Source organism: Cygnus olor, chromosome 17, assembly GCF_009769625.2.
Source record: "Cygnus olor isolate bCygOlo1 chromosome 17, bCygOlo1.pri.v2, whole genome shotgun sequence".
NCBI lineage: Eukaryota > Metazoa > Chordata > Aves > Anseriformes > Anatidae > Cygnus > Cygnus olor.
Genome location: NC_049185.1, coordinates 8,661,783 through 8,675,035, shown reverse-complemented (window position 1 = coordinate 8,675,035; position 13,253 = coordinate 8,661,783). Strand labels below are relative to the sequence as shown.

The window sequence follows — 13,253 nt, the reverse complement described above, 5'->3', positions numbered from 1 at the left end:
CAATGAAATGCATATGCAGTATAAAACCCCTTTATCAAACTGGAAATTGCTGTTGTATTTAATCTTTCCAAAGAGAGCAAAATCAAATTATGATGTGTAGAGAATGATAATCTGTCATATTTGAGGGAATTCTCCAAACTTATCCCTCCACATCTGCAACAGAACAGGTTAAAGAGGTCTAATGTAGAAGACGAGGGTAGGAAGACATGATGTGAGCATACGTAATGAGAAGATGAAAACTCTCTTAATCTTTGCAGATTGAATGAAATCTAATTACATGCGGTATTGATTGTTGTGTATTACTGGAAAGAGACAGTGAAAAGGGAAAAAGGCAATTACAGTGAAATTGTAGTCTGACCCTTCAATTGCTTTTGGCATGAAAGGTTATGATGTAGTTGAGGCATCAAAAATTCTTTATCCTCTATGGTAAATCATTAGCAACAGACTCAGATGCATAACTAATCGGGGGAAAAATAAACAACAGCCAATTAAGCCTTTTTGATTTTTTTCCCCATGGAAAAAACAAAGTCAAAGGAACAAAATACCAAGGTGTCATGCCATTCCAAGAATCATTACTAAGTCCATCTGGCTTTAGCTCTCTGTTAACTGACAATAAATGATACTCATTAGCAGAAATAACATAGCAAAAATGAAAAGAGATATAGATTGAAGAACTATAGCTAGAATAACTCAGTTTTTCAAAATAAACATGATACCCAAAGCCAAATACTAACATATTATGTAAAGTTTCACCAAGGAAATTCCAGATGCATTTCACTGCTTTCCTTTCCCTTTGCATGCTCCAGACATTTACTTCTGCCAAAACAGCAGCAGCTGAGCATAAAGAAAGCTTTCAAAATATGATTTTTCTAACTTGATAGAAAACCAAAGCACAAGCCAAGTGAAAACTATTGTTTGGGTGTATGTCTGCGTGACTCTGCAGGGATTCACGGCAATTCTCATTCACTCTATTCTAAAAATTCTTGTTTTGCCAAAGATAATTGCAAGGACCAGTTTTCTACTGCCTTTCACATATGGTCCTCTGTGTTCTACGCACACCTCCACCAGCACTGTATGCGCCATTTTTATTCAGTTTATTCAGGCTGAAAAGTTAATGAGTTCTCTAGTGATCAGTTTTAGGTTACCTCCTGATACACTTCCAATGTTACTGCATGTGTTTGTTTTTCCTTGCAGAAAATGTGCTTTCAAATAATGTTTCTTTGATTCCAAGAAAACAAGAGTGATAAAAATGAAATTTGGTATTTCTGCAGCTTCAGGGCTGGTCTCTCACAGAAGTGTTTTTCTGGATCTTCAACAGAGTCCCTGGAAAAAATCCAGGTAAGGTCTTACCAGTTCGGGAATTATCCATATAGAAGAGAAAAATTAAATAAAAGAACACTAAGACTTTATTACCAAAAATACTGGGTACTTAATAGTTGGATCTAAATCTGAAGAGCTCAAACTAGGAAGAACTGAGAGCAGAAAACTGGAACTGCAAACGGGACAGAGCTATTGTAACTATAACATTGGGCTGGGCTCAAACTGCTGGTGGTTGTATGAGTTCGGCATATGCAAGGAATTCGTACTTCTTATGAACAAAATCTGTCTACCCATACCTCTTTCTCCCTGTAAAAGTGACTTTGACCCACCTCATTAAGAAGTAACATCCAAGAAGGCATTAAATGGCTCTCTAACCTTGTGATGAAGAACTGTACAGGATATTACCTGAGGAACCTTGCTCGACACTAGGATGGAACTGCACAGCTCTGGAGCAGACTGCTTGTGCAATACCGGTTCTGTAAGACATGGTAAAGCACTGTCACAGACAGGCTCCCTTGAATCCCAATGCTGCCAGAGCAGCATCATGCCCATTAAGCAATGAGTCATGATATTAAAAAAGGAACACCAGTGAGGTAAACCCAAACACAGATGCTTGATCCTGATTTCCCTTACAGTGATGCAACTCTGATGACTTAAGTAGATTAGCTACTAATTTTTTAGGAATTTGGGGGTGGGCTGTTGCCACAAGAAAAAAAAAATTAAAAGAAGAAACTGGCAAAACTATATTTTCAGAGTGATGACCAAATAATTTATCTGCATTAATGTACTGCAGTATAATAAAAACAAACAAACGTGTCAGAGGTTGAAGTGAAATGGATAGGAAATTTGAACAGCTCAGCTCAAAAAACTTTCTGTACTTTCCCCTTATAAGAACTTTCAAGAAAAAGAAACTGCCTTCAGTATTTATTATGACCTGAAGGAGCAACAGAGCAACATAACATTTTAATTAAAGTAATTGCACTGTGAATTTCCATACCCAACAAACCAGATTAAAGATGAAAAAGAAAAAAGCCACTGAAACAGAGACATACTTTCAGGAGAACTTCCTGTTTACTGAGAAGCCACAGTCATTACGTGCAATGGTGCCTGCCTAGGACATTAAGGACTCCTGCTGATTCTCCAGGGGATGCTAAGCTGAGATGAACCCAGAGCTAGTAAAATCCTACCCAAAGTCTCACTTACGAACACCACCAGGAACAAACCAATTCGGGGAAAGAAAAAAAAATGCAATCATTCAGTTGAGCTATGATAGATATAGCCTGGGGACTGAGCTAATTTAGTCTGGGAACTCTATTGCTACATTGAATTCGGGAGGAGGATTTCCCTCTTAAATCCTACATTCTTCAGAACTTCTCCAAATTATCATTAGGAAACACAGCTGGTGACACTTTCCCTCTAATTTATGGATACTTATTTTTGTGACAAACATGCACACTCCTCATTCCTGTCCCTCTCTTTATATACACATGCGTGTGCATATGGAAGCGTGTAAGGGGATGCCCGCTCTGTAACACTCGCTGGCTCAGACTGCATATTACCATAACAGTCTAACCTACTTGGATTTACACGGTCATTCAGGAAGTAGTAATAGGAAATATACTTTATACTAACCCTCCTATTTGTCTGCATTCCAAGACTGCAGTAGTCTTTGTTAAATCAATGTTACGAGTAAGATTTTCACAAGCAGCCTAGAAGCACATTTGGTATACTTAAATATATTTACACTGCAAGTTTTATTTGGTACTAGACACTAAATGTTACATTTATATTAAAATCTCTTGTAAAAGTTTACTCCTTCGGCTTCTTCTTGTCCAAAGCACTGATGTATTTAATCACATACTTATTTCTTTGATGTTCTGCATTTAGAACTTTATGAATCTATGGAAATAAAAATACACTTGTTTTGAAGAATTAGTTTCTATATGAAATGTTATTTGTCCAACAGCAACTTGCATGGCTTAGCCTGTTCTAACTACCGTGGAAGGGCTCTTTGCTTACCCACCAAGATTTTTCAAGGCTAGTGAATTAAAACTGCACGTAATAAAAATAAGTGGTGGATGCTTCCCCTCCTCACCAAAGATAATATCAAATTTAAATGGCAAAGTCATTAAAGAAACATATGGGTGCTATACTTAAACAGACCATTGAAAGTACACAGTGTAAGAACTTAGTAGAGCATTTTTAAAGTAATTCAGAGACAAAGTATGTAACTTCCAGCTATAAACTAACAGCGTACTTGCGATACAAACACCTACCCATGCAGAGTTCATATATTTGGGTAAAACATAAAACCTGGTACACAGTTTGTGGGGACTCCCACCAGCCGTTAAACCCATAAACTCTGTAGCCTCCTTAACTTTGTATCTGTCTAAAAAGTGCTGACTTTGGACCGAGAGTTTGGGGGAGCCTCCACGCATCCCTCCATCAAAACCCTGCTGTTACCCCTTTTCCCTTTGCCTTCAGCCACAGACACCGGGCTTCCCTCCCCTGCCGGCGGGTGCTTGGGGTGCGTTCCCCAGGGACACGGCGGGACCCCGCGTACCATTGAGCTGGTTGTAGACCACCTCCTCCAGGTGGTCCAGGCGCTGCAGGATGGCCTCCCTGTCCGCCAGGCTGCCCACCTTGGCCCCGCGACTCCTGGCCCGGCGCTCCGCGCTCCGGACGATCTGCACCAGCTCCTGGGAGCGATCCTGGATCCTGCAGTAGACGGAGAAGAGGATGATGCCCACGAAGACCAAGATGTTCACCGTCAACAAAGTTTTGATTTTCCGTGCCACCGCCATGGGAGCCGCGGGGGCGGCGGGGGGCACATCAAGGCGCGGCCACCCGGCGCCCGGGCGCGGCCGGGGCGCGGAGCGGTGCGGGACTGGTGCGGAGCGGTGCGGGGCGGTGCGGAGCTGTCCTTCAGCACCACGGCGCCGCTCCCCGCCCGCCGGCGCCCGCCGCCTTCGCCCCGCGGGGGCCGCGCCGCTGCGGGCTGGGCGGCATCGGGGGGCCGCGGAGCCGAGCGGCTGCTGCCTGCCGAGCCGCCGCCTCTTCTTCCTCCTCCTCCTCCTCCTCCTCCTCCGGAGGCGGTGGCAGCGGCTCCCGCTCGCCCGCCCTCGCTCTCCGCCGCCCCAAACGCAGAGCGCCGGTGCGCAGTGACGTGCTCCGGGCAGCTCATCTACATGCACACGGCGGAGCCGCCGTGCCGGGGCTGCAACCCCCCCGGCTGGCCCCCCCCGACCCCCCGACTTGCTTCCCGCCCAGCGAGGGAACCGGGCCCGCTGCGGGCTTTTCGCCCAAGGAGGCCACCCGTGGCCATTTTCTCTTCTTCGCCCACCCAGAGCGCGGCCAAGCCCTGCTGCGGGCAGCTCCTGGAAAAGGATGGGGTGAAGAGACCCTCCTTGGCTCTGCTGCAAACCCTGCAGGGACACGATGCCCCCGCCTCACTGCTGGAGATGAACTGAGACAAGTTCACGTGCTCCCAGCTGCTGGGAGAGCGAGCTGCTCACGCACCGCGAGCAGCAGCGTTGGCTGGTGCTCCTGCCTGGGAGTGAGATGGCTGGGACCTCTTCCACATGCAGGAGAAGTTCTTGCCAAGCATCTACAAGTGGAGACAAGCAGCCCAGGCCCTTCCTGTTACACAGCCAGCAGCTGCCGAAGAGCTACCGAGATCAATAAGCTAGCCACTCGTGGACACAAGGCAGTTGAGCCCTTTCAAGCTGGCAGCTTCTACATTCATTCCCACAGAGTGTTCCTCTCTGTCTAACATCCCTCTTAGAAGGTTGCACACCATAATGTAATCCTAGTTCTGTTTGTTTTTGGTGGTGGTGGGGTTTTGGTGGTTGTTTTGTTTTTTCCCTCCCTTTCATCTCTCCTTCTTGATTTCAGGAGCTGCCAAACTCAAAACCCAGCAAAACTTAGAAGCCTCACTGAATTCACTCTATCCTGGAAAGGCATGCTCAGGATTTCCTGCACCGTAGACTCTCCACCAGTGCCCTACTTCTGACCACCCAGTTGTACAGCCTCCGCAAGGCGCTGAGGGTGCAGTCTGAGGAGATATGCGAGACCTATTGTGTTTCTGCCTTGGAGAAATTCTCCCCCTAGTCTTTTAGGGTTACTCTTGAACCCTGCACTTTGGAAAGATCAACAGCAGCAGAACAAACTTAGACTAGAACTTCATCATAATCTAATCTGGGGCAAAAGATGCCCCAACTTTCTGCAGCATCATTTCTCACTAAGAAGTATGTGTCTGTAGAAAACTCAATAGGATTGGTTACTTTTGACAGTACTTTACTCTTAAACACACTGAAGTCTCAATACCTAAATGCAGGGTCAGCTGCTCTCTCACTGAAGCAGTACTAAAACTCTCAGTCAGCTCAGCAGAAGCAGCTCTGAACCTGCAATTTTCCAGTGTTTTGATTATTTTATTAGTATTCTTATGGGAAGTCTGTCATAGCATTATGTTTTCCTAGTAAAATACCATTTTGATTTAAGAAAACATATTGAACTAATGCTCAAGTGCAGCTTATTAGATGTCTCCACTGCATTTAATATATTATAGCAACACCTGCTGGTCTTGATATGGTTAAGAATCTGTTACATTAGTGTTTCCATTACAAACTCCAAGTTCACAAGCTGCCCAGTCCGGATTCAGACACACCAGCATGTAGTTTATCCCAAGAGCTGAAAACCACCGTCTGCTACCGCCAAGACTTTACCAGTTTTGATGTTTTCTTTCACATCACTACAAGTTTTTAGGTATGACAGTTACTCCCTTTTACTAAGCACATGTTCTTAAATGGTCAGCTTAAACTGACTGTACAGCATGTGGAGAAGAACATCAGAATACACTTATATGACTGCAACCTTACCTCACACCATTCAAATAATAGTTCTTACAGATCACTGTTCACTCAAAGATCTCAAAACAATTTACAAATGACATACTATTAGAGATGACTGAAGGATGGTAGAAGTGCTTTTGGAAAACTTTCAAGGTCAGAAAACATATTTTATTTTTGCATTGGAACAAACCCAAAAAGCTTTGAAATATTTTCACAGAAAAAGCATTCAACTGAAACCACTGTTTCCTGCCCAAAAGGATCAGGTTCCAATTTCTCCTCACTCAGAAAGGTCTGTATTGCCAGAAGAAAACTAGATCAAAATCAATATATGCAACATTTGGATTTCAATGAAAATGCTCTTGTTGAAAACATACCAATCAGCTCTGAGTGCTGACCCATCTTACAAATGGGGAACACGGAAAGGCAGTGGTAACTTTGCCCCAAATCAATGGAACAAGCCAGAGGCAAAGCCGGGATCCCATTCCAAATTGCAAATCCAGCTCTCTCTCCAGTAGGCTATTACTCTCTCTCATTGATTTTTACTCCTATTTGTCTCCATAGGGCTCGTGTTTTCACTCATATCAACCAAGATGAATAGGAAGCTGCTAGAAAGAAACATCAAGATACTGTGTACTCCAATGACAGTCTGTAGCTGATCACAGTCACTGCTGTCTCTCTGCTATCACTGTCCTCAGTCAAAATAAGCACCTGGATGAGGAACAGATGGCTGAAGATGAAGATGATGTTAAGTAGCCAGAGGGAAAAACTCTAAAAACTAACCAACCAAATGAAAAAAAAAAACACGAACCCAGTCAACATTCTAAAATAGCTGTCTGTCAGATGCACCTCCCGTAATGAAGTAAAGATGGTTTATTGCCTTGGGACACTCTTGAGCTGCTATTGAACTGTCAAGTAGCTAAGACTAATAATAAATGATAACAGCAGCATATTTAAAAAAATAATAAGTGCATCTGTTGATTCTTGGTTACTGCAGAACATGTCAACTTGGTGTGACGATGTTGATACAAAGGAAAACTTCAGTTGCTTCTGCATTTACAATCCCGCTGTGCTTAGCTACTGTGGTCAGAGACAGTAAATTTCACTTCAAACAGCAATGAACTAAAAGATTTTGAAAAGAATCTTTAGTAAAGCATCCGTCTTGCCATCATAGTCTTATCTATAGAGCCCATCAGAGAACCAGTCATGGCAACAGACTCCAGGTCAGTCTGACCGCTAGTTCATTTAGAGCTAGGGAAGACCTAAACCTCAACCAGTACAGGAGAACTAGATTATTATATTTATTTTACCAGCTAGTAAAAACTGTAGATTGTGCAGCAACTGGATATGACCAAGATAATCATCATCTAGACACTTTCCATGTTTAATTTTTCCCCCAAAAGTGGGCAGAAAAAGTTATAAAAGACCACCATGTCAGATTCTCCCACAAAGTACCATACAGATAGCAGAACCCTGGAATTACCATGCCTCTTCTGTTGTACAGTTCCAGGTATGGTGGGTACATACTCAGATAATCAAGTTATAGAATTTCAGGTTTTTTATGAGGTGTTTTCCATTGAATTTCAGTTTTAGAATCTCCGGAAGGTGATAAAGGAAACAGCTTGCTGATGAAATAAAATAAGTAAAATTTTACTCTTGGGGGAAAACAAGAAGAAGAGAAAGTGATTGAATAGTTGCTTAGAAGTTTTTGAAATTTAAAAAGTTTATGTTGAAAACAATATATATTTTTTTTTAAGTTTATAATCATTAAATCATTCCCAATCACTTCTCCAAAAGGACACAGCAAGACTAATTTAACATATCTAAAGAGAAGTTCCGTTCTGATCATTCTACTGCATGACATGAAACTTTTGCAAGAATGAATAATATGTAGAAGGAATACTTCGAAGCTTAAAATACTTGAATGCTAGCTCTAAAATTAAACAAAAACAAACAAACAAACAAAACAGGCAAAATATTATGCCAGTGATGATCTGCAACTGCAGATTCCAGCTGCAGTTATTCATGCATCGCCTACCATTTTCCTAATGAAATCCCAACTGAATTTACTAGCCAACCATCTAGAGTTTTAATATAGACTAATATTTTATGTATTTTATGTTTTCAGTAGTATTTATCTAGAAGAAAACAGCATTGAATATATCAACAGTCTAAGATCTGTTAAATTACTCAGACGTACAGAACTGAAACCCTCATCCTGATGTGAAGGGGCATTGCGACACATCGAATAATTGCAATCTACTATTTATGCAGCCTCCTTTTATCATATTTACAACAGATTCTGAAATAAGATTTGAACAAGGATTTCATGATCTTTTTGTGAATAATTAGCTAGCGAGTTTGGAGAGAAATAAATAAGACAGCCTCAACTGTCTTACATTTGACATGTTTGCAACTGGACTATTACCTTTTCTGTTGCAGCATTGGAGAAGATAACAAGCTGCTGTAGTGGCATGAGAAGGCCAAAAGCCAAACAATTCCTCCTGCTACAAGACAACTGCCAGGTCCCTAAGACTGCAAGCTACCACTCTGCCCATATTGATGCAGAGGCTTTGGAGCATGTTCACGTTTCACCAAATGCTTATTATTGCTAGCATAAAAGTGCTGCGTCCAGGTTAAGGCAAAGAAAGGAATCCCCAACCTGGTATCCATCTCACTGCATTAAAAAGGCTGGAAGCCTAAAAGCCATAAGGGATTTCTGTGTGGTGATACTACACTGGGAACATTTAGGGCTGGTTCAGAAAGTAAAGGTGTATGATGACTGAACAGCCCTGAATATAATCAATGTCTACTTTACTTAGAACAGAACGACAACACAATGTGCTGGTGCTATGGTTTCAAGCAAGATGAATGTGTTTACTTTAGTAAAAATGACCTTTCTACTACACTAATTACAGACCTGATGCCATAAGCTTTTATTACTGGGGTCCCAATTACAGCGTGCAAAGACTTTCATTCATAACCAGCAGACCCACTCACAGCATTATGCACGATGCAGGGACTAAGTATTCACCGGATTGGCCTGGAGGTGCTGGATATTAATTCATCTTGAAGATGGTTTGAAATCCAATGAGATGCCTTAAAATTTGGGCATTTATTTCAGAAATTATGTGTGTGTATGTATATTTTGGCAGTATTAGCCTCATCACTATTTCACTTAACGAATTACGGTTACACAGAAGTTCCTGAAATGGAATTTTCGGATGCTTCCTTCTAGAACTGCAGCAATTCCCACTTGTACATGAGGCAGTTCTTCAAACGTGCAGACTACGCTGTGATCTAGTGCCTGTCGCTGTGATAAGAAAATGCAATACCCATATATTCCTCATGTAGTACTAAAACTGCAGGTTGACTCTGCAGAGAGCATTTATGCCCAGCACAATTGCAGGCAGATCTGCTGCTTTCATGTTTGTGATACTGTGCTGATGACCACGGTGTAGTGAGTAACATGCAGATAAAACCCAACAATTATCTAAACATGCACTAAAAAAAAAAATAAACCTGCCATTGTAAAAACAGAATAGAAATAACTGTCCAGACTAAAATATTCAACCCACATGCTTACATTTCACAAAGCTCTAATTTGTAAACATTACAGTTCTCACTGATTTTAATAAGAATGAGTTCAGCTCCTACTTTTGTGAAGTCCAACTACATAGTCTTATATCCACTTTCTATTATCTCTTACCATAATTTCAGAATAGGCGCTTGTTTACTAAGGGGGGATTATCACCGTTCACCATAATCAAGGATTATTTGCATGGTCTTAGATTTACTCCATGCAACAGAAAAAATTGCCTCAGGACCCTTTCGCCCCCAAATAGCAGAAAGGCCCAGTGTGTCTGTGCCTCAGAAAGGGAAGGTGATGGGGAGCTGCCCAGCAGCTGCTGCCCGGGGATGGCAGGTTGCAGAGCGATGGTTTTGGTAACCATCGTCACTTCCTGTAAGGAATTTCAGACGTATGATAAAACAAAGACAGAGAGCGACTCACGTGCTAGAAATGAGTCTGAGAAGTTCTCAAGGACAGCTTCTAAATTTATGAGAGCTCTAGTAAAGAATATAAATGTGTAATAGATGTATAAATGCAATTAAATATCCAGTTATTACAGATACAGTAATTACCTCATTATACTCCTTGAAATCCATCTTTACTTATTCCTTTTGCCAGAAAACTTACAAAAGCCTTCCTAAAGAGTGCATTGTTTGCATACTGAGACTTCTGCTTTTCGTGGTGGCCAATATTCTCCAATGGTTCCCTTTGTTCCCTGCTCTGCTGCAGTCACCATCTCTAGCCTCATACTCTGTATAGCCTTTGAAGCAGACACTGCTGTTTGATAGTATTGTTTTATAACAATGATGCATCAACGGGGCTCCTAATCCCAGAAACAGATCAATCTTTGGGTCTGTGTGTCAGTTGACAGATACGGACTTTCATCTGTGGTTCCCCCTTGGAATCCATTTGTCTCATTTCCATCCTTACTCAGTCAGCCTTATGGTAACAGAATTTGCAGTCAGCTCTGCTATCAGTATTCCATCAAATATTATCTTAGGCAAAAATACTGCCCAGATCAAGTTATATATAAAGGCGTGTTTTTAATATAGCCGTCCTTTTAGGTAGGAGTCTATTTACTAAAAGTACCGTCCAAAAAGAAAGGCTTTCTCAGGTAACAGCTCTCCTGTTGCACTGTTGGATGTTCTCCATTGGCACTAAAATAGCCAGCAGACCCCAGACAGGAGCACCCACAGCTGGAACGACATTGCTCCCTGTCTGATCCAGCTGAGAGCTCATGAAAAAGCTAAGCATTATCACTGGCTTAGAAGAGTTAGAAAGACTTTTTAAGTTCATCTTTGGCCATCATCATCACAGTCCTAGTTCTGCAATGAAGTATACAGGCTTGTGGACTTCTGCAAGTATTTGCCAGGCTGATCCACTTGTAGGAAAAGAGCCTCATACAATATTCATTTACTTATTTGTCTGTGACTTCATGCACATTATTAAGACATGCATGGCCCTCCAGCAAAATCTTCACAACAAAATTAAGAAACACAGCCAGTCATCATGTCAAAGTCGTAAGAGATTAAATATTCTAAGTGCAGAAGCACAAGGGTAAATTAGTATTGTTACCTCCTGACCCCCAGAGCTGCACCCAGTGCTGGCTTTAAACAATAAAAATAATGAGATTTTTAGATTCCATTTATTTTGAAACAACAACTGGCAGCTTGAAAGAAGAAAACATGTTTTGGCAAATAAAGTTGACATTGACATTTTTAGGAAAGACTAGCTATACAGTGGCTTGTCACGGGCATATCTGAAGAATCACTGCTGCCTCTGATGTATGATGTTTTTCACAGGGACAGCGCATGTGTGAGTAATAAGGAACATTTAGTGCAGTTTGTATCTGCCTTTATAAGAGACTTTCAGAATATTTAAATAGAAACCAAACCACTTCTAGCATTAAAGTCTTCAATTTATTTTTAAAAAATATCACCCTAAAAAAAAAAATAAAAAGATAAAAGCTGATTTATGGTAACATTCCATCCTGAAAAATATGCTAGTGAGAAGCCTTAACAGATGGATGCACGATGATAAAAACCAAACTCATATACTTGAATTAAATTTCCAAATATTCCAGTAAAGGACAAAGTCTCATTTAACACATTGACGAGGTTTTTTGTTGTTGTTTTGTTTTTAAACACATTTGAAATGATCCATCAGTAGGAAAAGAACATTTAAGACTCTATTGGCCTATGAAAATGCTTAAATAATTATTAAGCTGTTTCCTGTTCTAGACCACACAACTTCTCTAGTTTTCAGTTTCTCCATCTGAAAATTAGGGACAGCTTGCCATAAAGGAAGTGGCAGACACTGCTTTTATTAATCTTTATCTCAATTCATTCAGAGCCCATGCACAGTTTAAAAAAAATAAAAGTCCAAACCAGGGAAAACATGGAAAACCAACAGATTTGTTACAGGCATCAAAAGGGCAACATGGTCAGGGGAACTGGCAGTAGACAGAGACACGTAGGCGTGATGTGCACAGATACTCAGAACCCTTTTAGCTGTAGATGCTGGGAAAAAATTCTCTATTATTCATTAATCCTGTGGAGAGCAGATATATCAAGTATTTTTTCCTCTTAATTAATCTTGCTCTGAGCTATGAAGTTGAAGAGCTTAATTTATTTATATATTTACTTATTTTAAGGGAAACATATTTCTCACCAAAACCCTACAGTAACTGTAGGAACTTGTAGTTTCTCTACAGTGAAGCTGCAGCCTCAAAACCTCTGGCCAAGCTCACAAGCATTTCAGACTGCATGGGTCTTTAGTCACTGCATTGTGATATATAACTGTAGACACAGAACACTTGCTGCTTTTTATACTAAATGCAGGGAGATATTTTGTGTCTGTGGTTTGATATTCCCAAATACAGACATTAATACCAGCCATGAAGAACAGATCGCATTCCACCTGTTTAAAGGAAACACGAAACAGAAAGGATCAAGTCTGTAGTTTCCTTTATGCTATTTATTATTATCATGCAATTGGATACATAGGGTATGATGTATCAGTTCAAAAAATTTCACGACATTAAATCCCTTTCTGTCCATTGAGCTGCTTTTGATTTACATAAACCAAAGATCAGCAAGCAGTGTGGAGGCTGCCCAGCGCTGAGCAAAGCTTTGGTTGGTGCTGGTTATTCCCTTCCATCCCTCAGGCACACCACCCCCTGGGAGGACATGCCTTTATGGAGCTTAGCATTGACCTACGTCAGCCTAAAATATAGGGCGTTCAGCTGCTGCTTAACGGGGACACCGTTGTACTGAGCAAGCATTACTGCTTGTTAGCATGCTCTGTTCAATACAATCAGTAGGGTACCCTGCCAGAGTATATACTAAAGGATAACTCAGGTGACAGACAAAGGTTATTCAACTTTTGACAAAAGGTGAGGAGAATTCTCTTGAAACAGTAATTGTCTGTCACAGGAAATACTGCAACTTCTTGAACACAGGAAAGGAGAAACCATAGCATGAATTGGATTAGGGGAAGAAGAAGGTAGAAGTGGG

The 13,253-nt window shown here is 41.3% G+C and overlaps 1 protein-coding gene across 3 annotated transcripts in view; it reads right to left on the bottom strand.

The window, feature by feature from the left end:
- The window catches only part of GALNT9 (polypeptide N-acetylgalactosaminyltransferase 9), a 233,761-nt gene that overhangs the window by 137,668 nt on the left and 82,840 nt on the right, over positions 1-13,253 (bottom strand). The window contains exon 3 of one of the 3 annotated variants that reach the window (XM_040577108.1): positions 3,884-4,038. The exons of 1 other annotated variant lie outside the window; for it this stretch is intronic. Coding sequence is in view for 1 of the 2 variants with exons in the window: in XM_040577106.1 (XP_040433040.1) it covers positions 3,884-4,124 (241 nt within the window). In the remaining variant the exon portion in view is untranslated. Of the gene's footprint in view, positions 1-3,883; positions 4,177-13,253 lie in introns of those variants that run through there. One more of the 3 variants, XM_040577106.1, reaches the window with a different exon arrangement.